Raw genomic sequence first — 22,607 nt, forward strand, 5'->3', positions numbered from 1 at the left:
GGCCCCAAACTCTGCAGACCACCAGTGGGTCTATCCCCAGGACAAGCAACACCCTGGAGGTGCTAAACGCATACCCCGAACTCTGAAACAGAATTCACAACCAAGCTGCAGCCAGCACATAAAACCCAAACTCGCCATTTGGGGAGGGGATTTTCTGGAGCCCCCAATCTGAGGAGTCTCAGTGAATAAGATGAAACTACCATTGAACCTCTCCATCCACACCACGCCAAACTGTGGAGGTTACCTGCCTACCCACAGTGGAATCTCAGGTGGTGGGACTCACCAAAAACAGCTAGAGATGGCATGTAGCTCGCGCTCCGCGCCCTGTGCCCAATCTGAACCCAGACACAAAGGATTGACCCTGCAAACATGGGCAGTTAGAAACCAGCGTGGACTGCTCCCACAGCCCAGTGGGACTGCCCACGTTATCAGGAGATGTGGGTCTTGCTTGCAGCGTCTAACTGCAGATCTAAAGTGAGCTGGGAGCATTCTAGCTGTCACTGGCAGAAAGAGAAGATACAGGGGATTCCTGCCAGCGGTCTGAAGCGCCATTGTAGCCAGCCACCTGCCCAGCCGGGCTTCCAGCACTGAATCGGAACTCCCAAAACAACAGAAACTAGCTGGGTCCATTCTGGTGGGCACAACAAGACCTCCCATGATTTAGAGAGCCGTGGGTCGTGCCTGCAGGGCCTAATTGCTGACCTACAGCAAGCTGGGAGTATCCTGGTTTTCACTGGAGGAAAGGGAAGATACAGGGGATTCCCACCAGCGGTCAGAATCGCCACTGTAGCCAACCGCTCGCCCGGGCTACCTGCACTGAACCGGCACTCCCCAAACAAAAGAACCTAGCTGGGTCCATTCTGTCTGGCGCGACAGGACCTCCCACGATATAGGGAGCCATGGGTCATGCTTGCAGGGCCTAACTGCTGACCTACAGCGAGCAGGGAGTATCCTGGTTTTCACGGGCAGAAAGAGAAGATACAGGGGATTCCCGCCAGTGGTCTGAAGCACCGTTGTAGCCAGCCACCCGCCTGGGCTGCCAGCACTGAATCAGAACTCCCCAAACAACAGAACCTAGCTGGGTCCATTCTGGCTGGCACGACAGGACTTCCCACGATTTAGGGAGCCATGGGTCATGCTTGCAGGGGCTAATTGCTGACCTACAGTGAGCTGAGAGTATCCTGGTTTTCACTGGCGGAAAAATAAGATACAGGGGATTCCCGCCAGTGGTCTGAATCACCACTGTAGCCAACTGCCAGCCCGGGCTGCCCACACTAAAGCGGCACTCCCCAAACAACAGAACCTAGCTGGGTCCATTCTGGCGGCTGCGACGGGACCTCCAATGATATAGGGAGCCGTGGGTCATGTTTGCAGGGCTGAACTGCTGACCTACAGCAAGCTGGGAGTACACTGGCTGTCACTGGCAGAAAGAGAAGATACAGGGGATTCCCGCCAGTGGTCTGTATCACCATTGTCTGGGAGTGTCCTGACTTACAGGGGCGTGGAAATTGCTGCCTCCTTAGATACTGCCAGTGGCCCACCAGGCACTGATCCTATAATCTCCAACAGGCAGATCCTAGCTGGGTCAGCTCCTGCAGACCCAGCAAGAACTCCCAAATTCTTGGGAGAGGCTTCATGCTCCTAGAGAGTATAGATGCAGAGCCAAAAGACAGCTGCAGCCTAGAAGATCTGATCCACCTGGTGTCTTGGCTACAAAGAAACAGGAAGGACAAGCAGCTGGGATCAACCTACACAACCAGAGAGCTTGTGTGCTGACCTTACTCTAGAGCCCAAAACTGCTGGTCTAAAGTACAGCAGTAGGGTGAAAACGCCCAAACAGAAACCTACTTTGCAAGACTCAGCCTGGAGCCTAAGGTGTTGAGAAAAATCTCCAGGAGTAGAACCTGAATCACTTGCCTGGTCCAGGGAAATACTCCCTGACCCCCACAGGCAGTGGTACCCTACCTATAATCAGGCATCAACTATCCACTCTCAAGCAGGGAAGGTCAATACAAACCACCTCCCAACACCAGAGTCACCAAAATGACAAGAGGACAGTGAAAGAACGCTAACAAAAACCAAAACAGGTTGGCATCTCCAGATCCCAGCAATCCTAGTGAAAACAACCTGGAGAACCCAGCAACAATTGATATACAAGAAAATAACCTCAAATCCTTAGTAAGTAAGATGATAAGAGAAGAAACAAATAAAATCTATAAACAAATGCAGGAGGAGGCAAACAAGAAGGCTGAAGATTTAAAAGAGTCATATAAAGAGGCATTTGAAGAATTTCAGAAAAATATAAATAACCAGATGAAGGAAATCATTAAAACAGTTCAAGACCTGAAGATAAGGATAGAAGCTATCATAAAGGAACACATGGAAGAAAAACATGATCGAGAAGCATCAGAAAAGAAAGCAAGCATCTCAGAGGTGGCCTTATCTAACCTATTGCAAGAAATGGAAGAACGAATATTGGGTCTTGAAGATACAATCGCAGAACTGGAAACATTCATCAAGGGAAATTATAAATCTGATAAGTGACTGACACAGAGCATTCAAGAAATCAAGGATGCCATGAAAAGACGGAACTTGAGAACAATAGGGGTAGGGGAAAGAGAAGGCAACCGACTCCACAGCCCAGAAAACATCTTTAATAGAATAATAGAAGAAAATTTCCCCAATTTGAAGAAGGAGATGCATATGAGCATACAAGAGGCATACAGAACACCAAATAGAATAGACCTGAATAGAAAATTTTCCCGCCACATAATAATAACAACACATAATATACATAACAAAGAAAAAATATTGAAAGCAGCAAGAGAAAAAGGCTGAGTAACATACGAAGGCAAACCCATCAGAATTACTCTGGACTTCTCAATGGAGACCATGAAAGCCAGAAGGGCCTGGACAGAGGTTCTGCAAACCCTTAGAGAACACAGATACCAGTCAAGATTACTATACCCAGCAAAATTATCAATAACCATTGACGGAGAAAACAAGACATTCCATGACAAAAACAAATTTAAACAGTACCTAGCCACAAATCCGACTTTACAGAAGTTACTAGAAGGAAAACTCCACCCCAACTGGTCAAACTCCAACCAAAACTACATAGGAAATATGTAACTATACCATTGCAAAATCACAACCTCACAAAATCTTGACTATTAGAAATGCCAAAAATGAAGGGACTTACCAATCACTGGTCATTAATATCTCTCAATGTCAAATGGTCTCAATTCTCCAATAAAAAGACACAGACTAACGGAGTGGATGCATAAACATGACCCAACATTCTTCTGCATTCAAGAAACACACCTCAACCACAAGGACAGACATTGCCTCAGAGTAAAAGGTTGGGGAAAAATATTCCAAGCAAATGGTCACAAGAAACAAGCTGGGGTAGCCATTCTAATATCTAATAAAATAGATTTTCAACCAAAATTAATCAAAAGGGATGAGGATGGAGACTTCGTACTCGTCAAAGGTAAAGTCAATCAAGAAAACATCACGATTTTGAATATCTATGCTCCTAATACAAGGGCTCCCACATTTGTAAAAGAGTTAGTAACAAAGCTTGAACCACTTATCGATGCCCACACATTAATAGTGGGAGACATCAACATCCCACTTTCACTCAAGGATAGGTCTTTGAATCAAAAACTAAGCCGGGAAATAACTTCATTAACCAATGTCATGAATCATATGAATCTAACAGACATCTACAGAACTTTCCACCCAAACGCTAAGGAGTATACCTTTTTCTCAGCTCCGCATGGAACGTTCTCTAAAATTGATCACATAGTTGGTCATGAAGCAAACCTCAACAGATACAAGAAGATTGAAATAATACTCTGTATCTTATCAGATCAGCATGGTCTAAGGCTGGAGTTAAACAACAACAGAAATAACAAAAAGCATTCAAACACGTGGAAACTAAACAACTTTCTACTTAATGACACATAGATCATGGAAGAAATAAGGGAAGAAATAAAAGACTTCCTGAAATTCAATGAAAATGATGGGACAACATACCCAAATTTGTGGGACACATTGAAAGCAGTGCTAAGGGGAAAATTCATAGCATTAGTGCCTTTAAAAAGAAAATGGAAACATCCCACATAAATGACTTAACAACACATCTGGAAGCTTTAGAAAAAAAGGAAGCAGAAACACCCAAGAGGAGTAGATGCCTAGAAATAATCAAACTCAGGGCTGAAATCAATAAATTAGAAACCAAGAGAACAATCCAAAGAATCAACAAAACCAAGAGCTGGTTCTTTGAGAAAATTAACAAGATAGACAAACCGTTAGCCAATCTAACTAAAAGACAGAGAAACACTATCCAAATAAACAAAATCAGAAGTGAAAAGGGAGACATAACAACAGACACTGAAGAAATACAAAGAATCGTAAGAACCTACTTTAAAGGCATTTATGCCACAAAATTTGAAAATCTAAGTGAAATGAACAATTTCCTCAACCGATTCCATTTGCTGAAATTGAACCAAGACCAGATAAACAAATTAAATAGCCCTATTTGCCTATAGAAATAGAAGCAACCATTGATAGTCTCCCAACAAAAAAAAGCCTAGGGCCAGATGGTTTCAGTGCAGAATTCTACCAATCCTTCAAAGAGGAGCTAATACCGATACTATTCAAGCTATTCCAAAAGATAGAAATGGATGGAATATTACCAAATTCCTTCTATGAGGCCACTGTCACATTGATACCGAAACCCCACAAAGATCCAACAAAAAATGAGAATTTCAGACCAATTTCTCTTATGAACATTGATGCAAAAGTACTCAACAAAATACTCACAAAGTGAATACAACAGCATATCAAAGACATCATTCTACATGACCAGGTAGGCTTCATTCCAGGCATGCAGGGGTGGTTTAACATATGGAAATCCATCAATGTAATCCACCATATAAACAAACTGAAAGAGAAAAACCACATGACCATCTCTTTAGATGCAGAAAAAGCATTTGACAAAATCCAACACCCATTTATGTTTAAAGTGTTGGAGAGATCAGGAATACAAGGCACTTATCTATACATAATAAAGGCTATATACAGCAAACCAACAGCCAACATTAAATTAAATGGAGAGATACTCAAGGAATCCCTCTAAAATCGGGGACCAGACAAGAATGCCCTCTGTACCCATATCTCTTTAATATAGTTCTTGAAGTTCTAGCCAGAGCAATAAGACAGCAAAAGGAGTTCAAGGGGATCCAAATGAGAAAGGAAGAAGTCAAATTATCCCTATTTGCAGATGATATGATAGTGTATATAAGTGAACCCCAAAATTCCACCAGAGAAATTCTACAGCAGATAAACACTTTCAGCAAGTTGGCAGGATACAAAATAAACTCAAAAAAGTCAGGAGCTTTCCTGTATACAAATGAGAAACAGGCAGAGGAAGAAATTAGGAAAACTACTCCCTTCACAATAGCCACAAACAATATAAATATCTAGGAATCACTCTAACCAAGCAAGTGAAGGACTTATTAAAAAAAAAACTTCAAACCTCTGAAGAAAGAGATTGAAGATGACATCAGAAGATGGAGGGATTTACCTTGTTCTTGGATCGGGAGAATCAACATAGTAAAAATGGCCATCTTAACAAAAGCAATTTACAGATTCAACGCAATCCCTATCAAAATACCTACAAAATATTTTGAAGATATTGAAAGATCAATTCTCAAATTCATGTGGAGACATAAAAAACCCAGAATAGCAAAAACAATCTTATACAACAAAAGATCCTCCAGAGGAATCTCCATACCTGATCTCAAGCTGTACTACAGAGCAACAGTAATTAAAACAGCATGGTACTGGCAAAGCAATAGACTGGTGGATCAATGGAATCGAATTGAAGACCCAGAGATGAATCCACACACATTTGCTCATTTGATTTTTGACAAAGAAGCCAAATCCATTCAATGGAAAAAGGATAGCATCTTTAACAAATGGTGCTGATCTAACTGGATGTCTATATGTAGAAAAATGCAATTAGACCCTTATTTGGCACCATGCACAAAACTCAAGTCCAAATGGATTAAATACCTCAACTTAAAACCAGAGACATTAATTCAGTTAGAGGGAAAAGTGGGGAAGAGCCTGGGACACATAGGCACAGGAGACAACTTCCTGAACAGAACACCAACAGCCCAGGCCTTAATGTCAACAAATAATAAATGGGACCTCATGAGGCTGAGAAGCTTCTGTAAGGCAGGAGACACTGTCAAGAGAACAAAGCAAAAGCCTACAGAATGGGAAAAGATCTTCACCAACCCTTCATCTGACAAAGGTTTAATATCCAAAATATATAAAGAACTCAAGAAATTAAACACCACAAAACCAAACAACCCAATTGCGAAACGAGGCTTGGAACTTAACAGAGAATTCTCAACAGAGGAATATCAAATGGCTGAGAAACACTTAAAGAAATGCTCGTCCTCGTTATTCATCAGAGAAATGCAAATCAAAACGACACTGAGATTCCATCTTACACCCATCAGAATGGCTAAGATCAAAAACTCAAATGGCACCACATGTTGGCGAGGATGTGGAGAGAGAGGAAAACTCCTTCATTGCTGGTGGGAATGCAAACTAGTACAACCACTTTGGAAAGCTATCTGGCGTTTTCTCAGAAAAAATGGGAATAGGGCTTCCTCAAGACCCTGCTATTCCACTCCTTGGAATATACCCAGAAGATGCACTACCACACAACAGGGACATATGCTCAACCATGTTCATAGCTGCCTTATTCATAATAGCCAGAACATGGAAACAGTGTATGTGTCCCTCAGTAGAAGAATGGATAAAGAAACTGTGGTACATTTACACTATGGAATACTACTCAGCTATTAAAAACAAGGAATTCCTGAAATTTGTGGACAAATGGATTGATCTAGAAATTATCATAATGAGTGTGTTCACCCAGAAGCAAAAAGAGACAAATGGTATATACTCACTTATATCGAGACACTAGGCCAAGGGGTATGTCCCCATGGAAAACTTTATCTATCAGGAAAGTGGGTCAGAGGGGAGGACATCCTATTGAGACTTTAGGTGTGAGAAGCCTGGGAGAATGAGGAAATAGAAGGATCCAGAGGGTCCTGGAAAACTACAGGCGGGTCTGGGCCCTGGGGTCCTCCTCAAACTATGGCACTAGCCAAGGAAAATATAGGCAGTAAACTTTGAACCCCTACCCAGACTAGCCAATAGACAGGACATTCTTCACCGTTAAGTGGAGAAGGAGATCTGACTTTCACACAAACTCTGGTGCCACATATTTGACCATGTCCCTTGGATGGGGACGCCTGGTGGCACTCAGAGGAAGGATAATAGGTCACCAAGAAGAGATTCGATACCCTATGAGCATATACAGGGGAAGGAGGTCCCCCTCAGTCACAGACATAGTGGAGAGGAGTAGGGGGGAAGCGGGAGGGAGGGAGGAATGGGAGGATACAAGGGATGGGCTAACAACTGAGATGTAATATGAATAAATTAATAATAAAAAGAAAAAATAATAATATGTAATATTTCGTGTGGCTCTCTTGAACGAAACTGACAAACAACTCAAAAGAAGTTCCTCATGGCAGTGATAGAGTTTTTATTAGATGATTTTCAGCTCATTATAAATGAAGGTAAGAAATTTTTCTTTAAATTGTGCATGTAGGAATTGGTTTTATCCAGCGATGCTATCTCTGATCAAGGATATTATTAGGGGGAGCCCTCCTTCCTTAACATCTGTCCTCAGCCTATTAAGTCTCATCTAGACTCCTTGTATTTTCTTCCCCTGTTGCGTGGCAAGACTGCTCTACCAAGGGAAAGTGATCAGTGTGTGGGGACCAGATCCCATATCAGAAGTAATCACATCTCCCCATATTGGACCCACAAGGAAACAGGGCTGCCCATCTACTAAATATGAACAGAAGGTCCAGGTCCTCCCTATGTATGGTCCTCTGTTGGTACATTAGACTCTGTAGCACCCCCTCCTCCACCTGGATTTTTTGACGGAGCTCTTGATACATCTAGGTTTTCTATTCTCCAACTGTTCCATAAGACTCCATGCACTCCACCCTAAAATTTGACTGTGAATCTCACCATCTGCTTAGATGCCCTGCTGGGTAGAATCTTTCCGAGGCCCTCTATGGTAGGCATCTGTCCTGTTACCTCTCATCAACTGCTTCTGATGTTATTCTTTTTTTCATGCTGAACGAGAATTAAGCATTCTCCCTAGGGTCCTCCTTGTTATTTAGTATCTTTAAGACTGTATTGTAGTGTGGTTTTCCCATATTATGTGGCTAATATCAACTTATGAGTGAGTGTATACCATGCATGTATTTCTTCATCTGGATTATCTCAATCATGGTGATTGTTTCTAGTTCCAACCATTTGCCTGGAAATTTCAAGATTTTCTTGTTTTCAATAGGTGAGTAGTATTTCATTGTGCAAATGTACCACAGTTTCTTTAGCCACTCTTCAGTTGAGAGAGTTCTAGGTTGTTTCCTGATTCTTGCTATTACACATAAATCTGCTATGAATATAGTTAAGAAAATGTTCTTGTTGTGTGGTGGGTCATCATTCTGTTATATGCCCAGGAGTAGTATAGCTGGGTCTTGAGCTAGCATGATTCCCAGTTTGCTGAGAAAGTTCCAGATTGATATCCAAAGTGGTTGTACAAGTTTGCACTTCCACAAACAATGAAAGAGTGTTCCCCATCCTCCACATCCTCATCTTTAATTTATTTATTTTTATTTCATCCCTGACCTAGATGTCATTGAGTAGGGAGTTGTTCAATTTCCAGGAGTTTGTAGACTCTCTGTTGTTTCTGTTGTTGCTGAGTTCCAGCTTTAATCCATGGAGGTCTAATAAGATGCACAGGGTTATTTCCATCATCTTGTATCTGTTGAGGTTTGCTTTGTGACCAAGTACATGGTCAGTTTTGGAGAAGACCCATGAGGTGCTGATAACAAGGTATATTCTTTTTTGTTTCAGTGTAAAGTTCTGTATGTATCTGTTAGGCCCATTTGATTCATGATATCTATTAGTTTCATTGTTTCTCCATTTAGTTTCTGTCTCAATGATCTATCTATTGGGGAATGTGGAGTGTTAAAGTAGCCCACCTTTAATGTGTGGGTTTTAATATGTGACTTAAACTTTAGTAATGTTTCTTTTATGAATTCAGGTGCTCCCGCATTTGGGGTGTAGATTTTCATAATTGAGATGTCACCTTGATGTATTTTTCTTTTAATGAGTATGAAGTGTCCTTCCTCATTTCTTTTGATTTGTTTTGGTTTAAAGTCTATTTTATTAGATACTAGAAAGGTTACTGTAGCTTGGTTCTTGGATCTTTTGGCTTGAAATGCTTTTTAGGCCTTTACTCTGAGGATATCTCTATATTTATTGCTGAGGTGTTTTTCTTGTATGCAGCAGAATGATGCATCCTGTTTCACATCCATTCTGTTAGGCTGTGTCTTTTATTGGGAAGCTGAGGCCATTGATGTTGACAGATATTAATATTAATGACTAGTGGTTGTTTAGTTCTTGATTTATTTATGTTGGTGGTTGTAGTGTGTATGTGTGTGTTTCTTTTTATTTTGTGGGTTGGGGTTATTTGTTTCCTTTGTTTTACTGGGTGTAATTAGCCTCCTTGGGTTGGAGTTTTCCTACTAGTATCGTATGTAGGGCTGGATTTGTGGTTAGGTACTGTTTTTTTAATATTTATTTATTTATTATGTATACAGCACTCTGCCTGCAGGCCTGGAGAGGGCATCAGATCTCATTATATATGATTGTGAGCCACCATGTGGTTGCTGGGAATTGAACTCAGGACTTTTGGAAGAGCAGCCAGCAGAAGCTACTTTTAGCCTCTGAGCCATCTCTCCAGCCCCAAGTTAGGTACTGTTTAAACTTGGTTTTGTCATGGAATATCTTCTTTTCTCCATATATGGTGATTGAAATTTTTGCTGAGTATAATTGCCTGGGTTTGCGTCTGTGGTCTTTTAGTATCTGCATAGGGCCCATGCAGGCCACTCTGACTTTCATATCCTGTGATGAGAAGTCATGTGTAATTCTGATAGGTTTGCCTTTATATGTCACTTCATCTTTTTCCCTTGCAGATTTTAATAATCATTCTTTGTTCTATGTTCATAATGTTTTAATTATTATGTGGCAGGAGGGTTTTATTTTCTGGTATAATCTATTTGTAGTTCTGTAGGCCTCTTGAATATCTATGGACATTTTTTTCTTTAGGTTGAGGAAGTTTTCTTCTATGATTTTATTTAAAATGTTTTCTGGGCCATGGAGCTTGGTGTCTTCTATTCCTATTATTCTTAGGTTTGGTCTTCTTATAGTGTCCCAGATTTCTTGGATTTTTTTTCTGCCAGGAACCTTTTAGTTTTACCATTTTCTTTAACTGATGTATCAATAACGTCAATGGTGTCTTGTACACTTGAGATTTTGTTGGTTTGCTTGTGTCTGCAGTTCCTGGTCTCTTCCCTAGGTTTGCCAACTCCAGGATTGCCTTAGATTGTCCTTTCTTTGATGCTTATAATTCCTTTTATAGGTCTTGAGTAGTTTTATTTATTTATTTAATTTTTTCCATTTGATAGACTTTTCCTGTAATTATTTATAGGATTTATTCAATTCCTTCATTTGTTTGAATTTATTTTTCTGTATCTCTTTGAGAGATTTACTTTCCTCCTTAAAGGCTGTTATTATTTTCATCACCTCTGATTTAAAAGCTTGTGGTTCATGAGTGTTAATACCTCCAGGGCTTGTTGTGGTAGAACCATTGGTTTCCAGTGGTCCCATATGGCTCTGAGTTTTGTTGTTTGTGTTCTTGCACTTGCCTCTAGCCATCTGATTATCTTTAGTGTTATCAGGCCTGGAGGTTCCTTCAATAGGGTCACTCTTTGTGTCCCACATGAGTCAGGCAGGTTGGGAGCAGGCAAAATGAGTTACAAGGCAAAAGCTGTTTACTAGGCCTAACCAGAGGCCTCTTGATGGTGGACAATGGGGGTTGGAGCTCCCACCCAGCTCAGCTCTAATGGTTTCCTGTCTGGCTTACAATTCAGTCACTTTCTGCAATCCAGATAGGTCAGGCCAAGTAAGCAGTGGGCAGAGAAAAAGAGAGGGGGGGGGATTTAAGCTCACAGTTACTTAAGTATCCCACAAGCCTCTTTGGGATGGCAGCTAATGTTTGTTTTAGCCTGTACCAAACTCACCTTTTCTTGTTCACTCTCTGTGTCCTAGATGTGCCAGGCTAGTAAGCAGGGGCCACGCTGAAAGAGATCCAAGCCCATAGCTGCTTGGATGTCCCACAGCCCTTCCTATAGTACTGGATTTAAAGACTCAGATTAAAATCAATCACTGGTAGGTGACTTTAGTATCATACTTTTTCCAACACACAGGTCATCTGAACAAAACGTGGAAATATCAGAAATAGATGGCATCATACATTAAATGTCTTTAGAAAATACCTGTTACATATTCTGTACAAATAACAAAGAATATACATTCTATTCAGTAACCATGTGAATTCACATGGGAGATTCAAAATCCATGAATTAAAAATCACCTGGGAAATTATTTAAATTAGGTCACTCCTAGAACACAAAACAAACTTTTACAAATTCAAAAATATTAAAATAACTCCTTGTATTCTATCTGACCACAATGTAATGAAACAAAAATTGACAGCAAACAAATCTTTAGTAAATACACAAACACCTAGAGGTAAAACAGCTGATAACTGAATGATGAATGAGTCAAAGAAGAAACCATGAAATAAATTAAAAATTTTCTAGAAGTAAATAAAAAGGAAACCCAAACAACAAAACCTCTGGTATACATTGAAAGTACTTCTAAGATGGAGATTTATATCCATAAGTGCCCAAATTAAACCAGAAAGAGCAAATTTAATGGTTAGTAATAGAACTAAAAAAATGGAAAAACGGGGGATCCAAGATGGCGGTGAGCAGTGTGGACAGTGTGTGGAGGCTCCAGTGAACAATTCAAAGAATTGCACAGATTTCTGAGCCAGGAACACCAAGGTCCCCACACCATGGCAGTGGGAGTGCGCCACGGTTTGGAGGGACCAGGGTGCAGAGGACCTGCGTGCCCCTGCACATGGGAGGAGCGCATATTTTCTTGGATCAGAGTAGCAGCGGCAGAGGCAGCAGCAACAGCAGCAGCAACAGCGGCACCAGCATCAGCAATGGCAGTGGCTGAGGTTTGCAGCTCTGAGCCTTCCGGTGGAGGTGATTGGTGTGGTGGCCGATGGGAGTTGCTACAGGAGAGGGGACTCTGGACAGAATTTGGGTCGTGTGGTGCCTTGTGACCCAAACTGGACTCAGCGGAAAGGTCAGCCCCAGAGTCCCGGGTTCAGCTCAGTGCGTAGTGCTGTGGAGACGCTGTCTCAGCGCAGCAAGCAATTCAGCCACAGCTCCCCTGCTGTAATGCAGACTGGGCGGAGCACTCAATTCCACCCTAGGCACTAGCTCACATCAACAAGCAGTTCTGCCCAAGACACTAGCACAGCTCAGTGGGCAGTTCTGGGGCGCTAACACAGGCTAAGGTCAGCACGCAGATTCAGCCCAGAGGCCCTAGCTGGAGTGCCGGGCAGATTGGGCCCAGAGACTCTAGTTAAGCTGTGTGCACAGGCTTGGCCGCTCCAAGACTCTGGCTGGACTATCCACGCAGTATAGGCCCAGAGTCCCGGGCTGAATTCAGCATGCAGTGTGAGTCCAGAGTCCCTGGCTGAGTCCGGTGCACAATTCCGCCCCAGAGACTTGGGGCCTGAGACCCTAACTATGCTTGGCGGACAGATTAGGCTCAGAGATTCTAGCGGAGCTTTGGGCACAGTCCCGGCTCTAAGACTCTGGTTGGAATCCAGAATTACTGGCTGAGCTTGGTGGATAGTTCAGGCCCTGAGTCAATAACTAACCACAGCACAAACGTTGGGCCAAAAGCCACTAGCTGAGCTTGGGGTGCAGTCCCAGCCCCAAAAAATTCTGGCTAGACCCTGTGTGCATTTTGTGCCCAGAATCCCAAGCTGAGCTCGGCAGACAATTCAGGCCCTGAGAATCTAGCTGAGCTCGGCGCATGGTTCAGGCCCAGGGTCCCTGATTGGACTTGGCAGGGAACCCAGAAAGCTGTGGGTACCTTGGCCTGACCCAAGGCTCATTCAGAGACCCAGAACGATTGCAGGACCCACAGCACAGAGGAGCTAAGGATCACTGGCTTGAGGGACCAAAACAACAGGGCTAACCTCCTGCCATCAACACCAGTGAAGTATCAGAGCTTCCAGCCTACAGAAATCATGAGAAAATAAGTGCATCTATCATCAGACTCAATCCATCCAACTCTGGAAGCGACCCAACAAAAACAAAGCCACCAAGATGTCTAAAGGACAGCATAAAAGCATACGCAAAAACCCCCAAAACAACATGGCGTCTCCAGTTTCCAGCTATCCCAAAGAAAACAACCCAGAGAACTCAATTACAATGGAAATACAAGAAAATGACCTTAAATCCTTAGTAATGAGAATATTAATGGAGGAAACAAATAAAATTCGTAATCAAATGCAGGAGGATGCAGCCAAACAGGTGAGAGACATAAAAGAAGCACATAGAGTGGAACTGGAAAAATTGCAGGAAAATGCAAAGAACCAGATGAAAGAAATCAAAAAAATCAGTTCAAGATCTGAAGACGAAAATGGATTCAATGATAAACACACAAACAGAAGAAAAACGAGAATGTGCGACCACAGAGAAGAAGGAAAGCAACACAGAGGTGAGCTTTTCTAACAGAATCCAAGACATGGAAGAACGAATCTCAGGCCTAGAAGATACAAACCCAGATCTTGAAGCAACCATTAAAGAAAATGTGAAATCTGTAAAATTCCTGACACAAAACATCCAAGAAATTAAGGACACCATGAAAAGAAGAAATCTGAGGATAATAGGCATTGAAGAAAGAGAAGATATCAGTCTCCAAGGCCCAGAAACTATTCTCAACAAAATCATATAAGAAAATTTCCCCAATCTAAAGAAAGAGATGCCTATAAATATACAAGAGGCCTACAGAACACTAAATAGAATTGACCAGAAAAGAAAAACTGCCCGTCACATAATAATCAAAACACAAAACATACAGAACAAAGAAAAAATATTAAAAGCTGCAAGGGAAAAGGGCCAAATAACATTTAATGGTAAACCTATCAGAATTACACCCGACTTCTCAGCAGAGACCATGAAAGCCAGAATGGCCTGGACAGAGATCCTGCAAACCCTAAGAGACCACAGATGCCAGGCCAGACTACTTTACCCAGCAAAACTATCAATAATCATTGATGGAACAAACAAAATATTCCATGATAAAAACAAATCCAAACAGTACCTATCCACAAATCCAGCTTTACAGAAGGTACTAGAAGGAAAACTCCATCCCAAAGGGGCAAGCTACAACCAAAACTACTCAGGAAATAGATAACTATACCATGCCAAAAACACAAATACACAAACGCTCGACTGGAACCAACATCAAAATTAAGACTCTTAACAGTCACTGGTCATTAATATCTCTCAACATCAATGTTCTCAACTCTCCAATGAAAAGACACGGGCTAACTGAATGGGTGCATAAACAAGATCCAACATTCTTCTGCATTCAAGAAACACATCTCACCCATAACAATAGGCATTACCTCAGGGTAAAAGGTTGGAAAAAATATTCCAAGCAAATGGTCACAAGAAGCAAGCATGCGTAGCCGTTTTAGTATCGAACAAAATAGACTTTCAACCAAAATTAATCAAAAGGGATGAGGAAGGACACTTCATACTCAGCAAAGTCAACCAAGATGACATCACAATTCTGAACATCTATGCTCCCAATACAAGGGCATCCACATTTGTAAAAGATCTGTTAAAGAAGTTTAAACCACATATCAATCCCCACACAATAATAGTGGGAGATTTCAACACCCCATTGAAAGCAGTGCTAAGAGGAAAATTCAGAGCACTAAATGCCTTTAAAAAGAACTTGGAAACATCACACATGAGCATCTTAAAGACACATCTGGAAACCTTAGGAAAAAAAGAAGCAGAAACACCCAAGAGGAGTAGACATCTGGAAATAATCAAACTCAGGGCTGAAATTAACAAATTAGAAACTAAGAAAACAGTCCAAAAATCAACAAAACCAAGAGCTGGTTCTTTGAGAAAATCAACAAGATAGACAAACCATTAGCCAAACTAACTAAAAGGCAGAGAGACAGTACTGAAATTAACAAAATCAGAAATGAAAACAGAGACATAACAGGAGACACTGAAGAAATATAAAGAATCATAAGATCCTACTTTGAAGGCATATATGCCACAAAATTTGAAAATCTAAGGGAAATGGATGATTTTCTTGATCAATTTCACTTGCCAAGATTGAGTGAAGAACAGAAAACAAGCTAAATAGTCCCATTTCCCCTACAGAAATAGAAGCAATCATCGATGGTCTCCCAACCAAAAAAAGCCCAGGGCCAGATGGTTTCAGTGCAAAATTCCACCAGACCTTCAAGGGCATGCTCCTACCGATACTCTTCAAGCTACTCCAAAAGATAGAAATGGATGGAATATTACCAAATTCATTCTATGAGGCCATAGTCACATTGATACCTAAACCTCACAAAGACTCAACAAAGAAAGAGAATTTCAGACCAATTTCTCTTATGAACATCGATGCAAAAATACTAAATAAAATACTTGCAAAACAAATACAAGAACACATCAAGGATATCATTCATCCTGACCAAGTAGGCTTCATTCCAGGCATGCAGGGATGGATTAATATATGGAAATCTATCAAATTAATCCACCATATAAACAAACTGAAAATAAAAAACCACATGATCATCTCTGTAGATGAAGAGAAAGCTTTTGATAAAATCCAACACCTATTCATGTTTAAAATTTTAGAGAGATCATTAATATAAGGCACTTTCCTCAACATAATAAAGGCTATATACAGGAAGCCAATAGCCAAAATCTAAATAAATGGTGAGATACTCAAGGAAATTTCTCTAAAATTGGGAACAAGGCAAGACGGCCCACTGTCTCCATATCTCTTCAATATAGTACTTGAAGTTCTAGCCAGAGCAATAAGACAACAAAAGGAGATCAAGGGTATCCAAATGAGAAAGGAGGAAGTCAAATTATCTGTATTTGCAGATGATATGATAGTGTACATAAGTGACCTTCAAAATTCCACCAGAGAACTCCTACATCTGATAAATAACTTCAGCAAATTGGCTGGATACAAAATTAACTCAAAAAAGTCTAGAGCCTTCCCATACAGAAATGACAAGCTTGCAGAGGAAGAAATTAGGAAAATCACACCCTTCACATTAGCCACAAGCAATATAAAATATTTAGGACTTACTCTAACTAAAGAAGTGAAGAAATTGTTTGAAAAAATTTTCAAAACTCTGAGGAAAGAGATTGAAGATGATATGAGAAGATGGAATGATCTTCCTTGCTCATGGATTGGGAGAATTAACATAGTAAAAATGGCCATCCTACCAAAAGCAATCTACAGATTCAATGCAATCCCTATCAAAATACCTACACCATTTTTTTAAAGACATTGAAAGTTCTATTCTGAACTTCATATGGAAAAACAAAAAACCCAGAATAGCTAAAATAATCTTGTACAATAAAAGGTGCTTTGGAGAAATTTCCATACATGATCACAAACTGTATTATAAAGCAATAGTAATTAAAACAGCATGGTACTGGCACAGCAACAGGCTGGTTGATCAGTGGAGTTGAATCGAAGACCCAGATGTGAATCCACACACATATGGTCACTTGATTTTTGACAAAGAAGCCAAATCCATTCAATGGAAAAAGGATAGCATCTTCAACAAATGGTGCTGGTCTAACTGGAGGTCTATGTGTAAGAAAATGCAACTGGACCCATATTTGTCACCTTGTACAAAACTTAAATCCAAGTGGATTAAAGACCTCAACATAAAACCAGAGACACTAAGTCACTTAGAAGAAAAAGTGGGGAAGAGCCTGGAACATATTGGCACAGGAGACAACTTCCTGAACAGAACACCAACAGCCCAGGCCTTAAAGTCAACAATTAATAAATGGGACCTCATGAGGCTGAGAAGCTTCTGTAAGGCAGGAGACACTGTCAAGAGAACAAAGCGACAGCCTACAGACTGGAAAAAGATCTTCACCAACCCTCCACCTGACAAAGGTCTAATATCCAAAATATATAAAGAACTCAAGAAATTAAACACCACCAAACCAAATAACCAAATTGAGAAATGGGGCTTGGAACTAAACAGAGAATTCTCAACAGAGGAATATCAAATGGCTGAGAAACACTTAAAGAAATGCTCAACCTCCTTAGTCATCAGGGAAATGCAAATCAAAACAACTCTGAGATTCTATCTTACACCCGTCAGAATGGCTAAGATCAAAAATTCAAGCGACACCACATATTGGCAAGGATGTGGAGAGAGAAGAATACTCCTTCATTCCCGGTGGGAATGCAAACTAGTATAGCCACTTTGGAAATCTATCTGGTTTTATCTCAGAAAACTAGGAATAGGGCTTCCTCAAGACCCAGCTATTCCACTCCTTGGAATATACCCAGAAGATGCTCCAGCACACAACAAGAAAATTTGCTCAACCATGTTCATAGCAGCCTTATTCATAATAGCCAGAACATGGAAACAGCCTAAGTATCCCTCAGTAGAAGAGTGGATAAAGAAACTGTGGTACATATACACTATGGAATACTACTCAGCTATTAAAAACAAGGAATTCCCGAAATTTGTGGATAAATGGATTGAGCTAGAAATGATCATAATGAGTGAGTTCACCCAGAAGCAGGAAGACTCAAATGGTATATACTCACTTATACCTGCATACTAGCCCAAGGGGCATGTCCTATGAAAGTCTTCACTTACCAGGAAAGTGGCACAGAAGGGAAGACATCATATTGGGTCTCTAAATGAGAGAACCATGGGAGAATAGCAAAGTAGAAGAATCCAGATGGTCCTAGAAACCTACAAGAAGGACATTATGATAGGCAGATTTGGGCCCAGGGGTCTCACTCAAACTATGGCACCAGCCAAGGAAAATATAGGCCATAAATTTTAAACCCCTACCCAGATCTAGCCACTGGACAGGACATTCTCCACAGTTGAGTGGAGAGTGGGCTATGACATTCACATGTATTCTGGTGCCTCACATTTGACCATGTCCCCTGGAGGGGGAGATCTGGTGGCACACAGAGGAAGGATAGCAGGCTACCAAGAAGAGACTTGATACCCTATGAGCATATAAAGGAGCAGGAAGTACCCCTCAGGAACAGTCATAGGGGAGGGGAGTAAGGGGAAAATGGGAGGGAGGGAAGAATGGGAGGATACAAGGGATCAGATAACCATTGAGATGTAACAAGAATAAATAAATTTAAAAAACAATTATTTGTTGCTGTTATAGATGACCCGTGTTTTGTTCCATGTACCTATTTAGGAGCTCACAACCCTCTGCAACTCCAGTTAAGGGCTACATGCAAGAAAAAAAATTGACACATATAAAATCGAATTTTTAAAAAACCTTTTAAAAATTAAAGCATATTATGGGGACTTTTGAAGTTGGACTGAATACTTTTGACATTATGATATTATGGTGAGGCTATGGGATGCTAGAAGTGAAGTACAATATTTTGAAAGAGAAAAGTCCTTCATAGACTCAGGAATATGAGTAAGTTCTAGTTCAACAAGTTCTCAACTTGTGGCACTGTTACATAATCTTTAGGAGTGGTGGGTGTAGTGAAAGAAGTACATGGGATTTGAGAGTTTATAGCCTGATCTCACTTCCAGTTTATTTTTCTTTCTGCTTCCTTCATATAGATAGAAACATGACATTTTAGCTTCCTACTTTGGTTACCGTGACTGTTTATTGTCACCATATTTCTCCACTATGATGTACCCTAAACACAGTGGATCAGCCAGCTCCAACACTACATTTTCTCTGAACTATGTAAGTTATTTGATAAAGTTTTTTTATTGGTCTTATGAATGCTTTTTTTTGTTTCTCAGCCTTTGCCTTAAGATCAAGTATTACTAACTTATTAATTCATTTATTCACTTTCTCTTCATATCCTTTGTCCTGAATATTTAAATATTACAAGAGTAATTAACCACATTCCTAATAACTCTAGAAATGACTATTTAATTCCCTGCCCACCTTTGCAATATTTGCATTCATGAAAAATCATACCGTATTTGCTAAAGTATGTGTTGTGCTTAGGGCCAATAAACTACAATTCAGAAAACCCTGGTATTATAGTGAAAGAAAAAAAGAATATTCACAAGTGGAACCTAAAGAATGATGGTCAGAGAAGACAAGTTTAATTCTTCTCTCAGTTTTTGGTACTGTGTGTTTCAGTTACGAATAACATAGAATTATATATTAAATTTTAGTTCACTGAATCTATCACATCATTAGTTTATAATTTGTAAAAGAGCATAATTGCAATGCTAGCTTCTTCTGGTTTTTTTTAAGGCATGTGGCTATTTAACAGCACTGTAAATATTATAAAAATTATCCTCACATCCCTCTTCCTGTTGTCATATTATCTTTGTAAAATGTGTACCATGGCAAAAGCAGTATGTGGAATGCCATTTCTATAAGTAAAATTCACTAAGTCAAATAGTAATCCAAATAACAAATGTGTGAGCAGTATGGGAAAGTTCATGGTGAGAGTTAAACATAGACATTACCATCTGAGGAAGAATCAATCTAATAGAAATAATTAACCACAGCAAAGTGGTTCCAATCTCATTTGACCACAGATAAAGCAAATGCTATCAGGAGTAAGAGGAGCAGATGGACTTTACTTAAGGTGAATCTAATGCACCCAAACACAGTCACATTCTGAGTCACAGCTTCTGCTATATTTCATCCATCTATTTTATGTTCATGTGGGGGACAAAAAAATTAACTAACTGTTTCTTGTCTCCTCTGTGAAGGACATGAGTGAAAACAAAGATTCAGGGCAGTGCTGCTGTCCATCTGTCCACGTTATGGGCAGCACATTTTATCTGATTTCCCAACGTTATTCTATGACCCATAATATTGTGAACTAGCCATATCATTTTCTGTTACCCATGAATTCTTAATCATTTTCACATAATTCTAATTCCATATCCAAAGATGAATATTGAGCAAAATGTTCATAGGTACATATACCAATAAAAAGTTCCTCCAATCCTGCATTTCTGGTCTCTCTGAGAAAAGGTTCAAAATAGAAACAGCCCATTTGTTTTACTATGCCAAGAGATACAGAACTTCTTTCTGATGATTAAAATTTAATTCTTTTAGTTTATCCATGATAAACCTTCCATGAGCTCCATAATCCAAATGAAGACAAAGGTGTTTGTGGGACAGAATTATATTATGTGGGATCAGAAATACTTGTGCATACAATTTGATGGTGCCTTAAGACTATGTCAGCCAAACTATATGTTGGATTAAACATACAATGATTTCTTGTATTTACTAATGGATATTGTGACTTTCTAAGCAATGGAAGTTCTGTTAACGTGGTCATTAGATAACCTACAGAAAGAATTATTGGTTGTTATAATATTCAGTAACATCTAAGACTATATTTAAAAAAAAGAATATATTTTTGCAAGCAGTATTATGGATTTGCTTACAAGATACAAGGATCTGCCCCATGAATTGATATTTTTCATAATCTCTTTAGCATTTTTTCCAAGGAATATGTTCATATTCTTCCCTATTGTTATTAACACCCACTTAATCAGATCCTTTCTATATAACACCTGAGAGTTGTAGAGCATGGTGCTAAATAGGACACTGTGCAGTGATCCGTTGAAGGCAAAATGCCACAAGTAAACACTAACCTGAGTCAGCACTTGGTTTTCACAAAAGAGCTTTATTGTGGCAGGAGCAACATGAACACAGATCTAGAAAAAGCAACAACCATCACTTTTGTTTTAAACTCTCGCTTTATAAAATGGATTCCTTTCTTTGCAAACAATAAACTTACTTTTATAATTTGAATATAATCTTTATTTTCAAAACACACAAAGCAAAATATATTTACAATTCAACAACTGTCATAACATGAGCGAACTTTTATTTTAAAACCATCATTTTTTTAAACAGGAAGAAAAGAAACAACAAAGAACAAAGATAATTGAAAGAATATTAAATTCCATGAAATGTGTACTGCTTATTAATGTTATAGTAAGCCTTTAAGTATCTCCACATTTGAAATGACTACCTTTAGGACTATAACCATGTCCATGTTGTAAACATCTGGAGAGAAGACAAAAATTCTGCCAGTCATCTAATTTTACTTAGTTTTGAGAAAACGGACATTTCTAATCAGTGCAGAAACTTGTCCAAGTTTCAGATAGCGACTCCTCAGTTTTGACATGGCTGCCTTGACTTCTTTGTTTCTAAGAGTGTAGATAAGTGGGTTTAAAATGGGTGTAATGATGGTGTAGAACACCGCAAGCACTTTGTCAACTGAGTAGCCGCTAAAAGGCCACACATAGATGAAGATGCATGGTCCAAAAAATAGTGTGACTACAGTGATGTGAGCCGTTAGTGTGGAACGAGCCTTGGCCATGCTAGCAGAGGAGCGATTCCTAACTGTAATCAAAATTACAGTGTAGGAGACGACCAAGAGGAGAAATGAACTCATGGTGAGAAAGCCACTGTCGGCAACTATTAGTAAGCTGACAACATAAGTATCTATGCAGGCTAATTTGGTCACCAGTGGGAGATCACAGAAAAAACTATCCACCAGGTTAGGACCACAAAATGGCAAGTTAATAGTGAATGCTAACTGGCTAGTTGTATGGATGAAGCCCACAAACCAGGGGATGATGACCAGAATGATACACACACGGCGACTCATGATTGTCATGTAGTGGAGAGGTTTGCATATTGCAACATAGCGATCATAGGCCATGGATACTAGAAGTACCATCTCACCACCAGCAAAGAGATGCACAAAGAAGATCTGAGCCATGCAGGCTTCAAAGGATATAGTTTTTCGTTCAACCAGGAAGTCAGCAAGCATTTTGGGGGTAGCAAAAGAGGCCACACATATATCTATAAAAGATAGGTTTGCAAGCAGGAAGTACATAGGGGTATGCAATCTGGAGTCTGAAGCCACTGTGAGAATGATGAGGAAATTGCCAAGCAGTATTGCTAGGTAGAGCAGGGAAAATATGAGAAACAGTAATGGCTGGAGCTCCTTTGAACTGGACAGGCTGAGCAGCACAAACTCTGTCACTCGAGAGTAATTTGTCTCATTCATTGACTTTAGAAGAGATTTATCTTCAGCTATCTGAATAAAAACAACAAAAATCAATCAAATAAAAATTTTTGTGCTTTCACAATACAGTTAAGATTTTGAAGACTATATTAATTTTGTTCTATACATGCAATTTCTGAAGTGATTAAAATTACATAACTACTGTGATTGGCATTAAATTATGTCAGTTTGAAAATCATGCT

At 40.0% G+C, this 22,607-nt stretch overlaps 1 protein-coding gene across 1 annotated transcript; it reads right to left on the reverse strand.

Moving 5' to 3' along the window:
* Nucleotides 1-21,432: 21,432 nt before the first annotated feature.
* LOC127186737 (olfactory receptor 4K15-like) lies at nucleotides 21,433-22,407 on the reverse strand. Its single transcript, XM_051142975.1, has one exon. The coding sequence runs from the start codon at nucleotides 22,405-22,407 to the stop codon at nucleotides 21,433-21,435; it is 975 nt and encodes a 324-aa protein (XP_050998932.1).
* Between the last annotated feature and the right edge of the window lie 200 nt (nucleotides 22,408-22,607).

This window comes from Acomys russatus, chromosome 3 (assembly GCF_903995435.1).
Source record: "Acomys russatus chromosome 3, mAcoRus1.1, whole genome shotgun sequence".
NCBI classification, from domain to species: domain Eukaryota; kingdom Metazoa; phylum Chordata; class Mammalia; order Rodentia; family Muridae; genus Acomys; species Acomys russatus.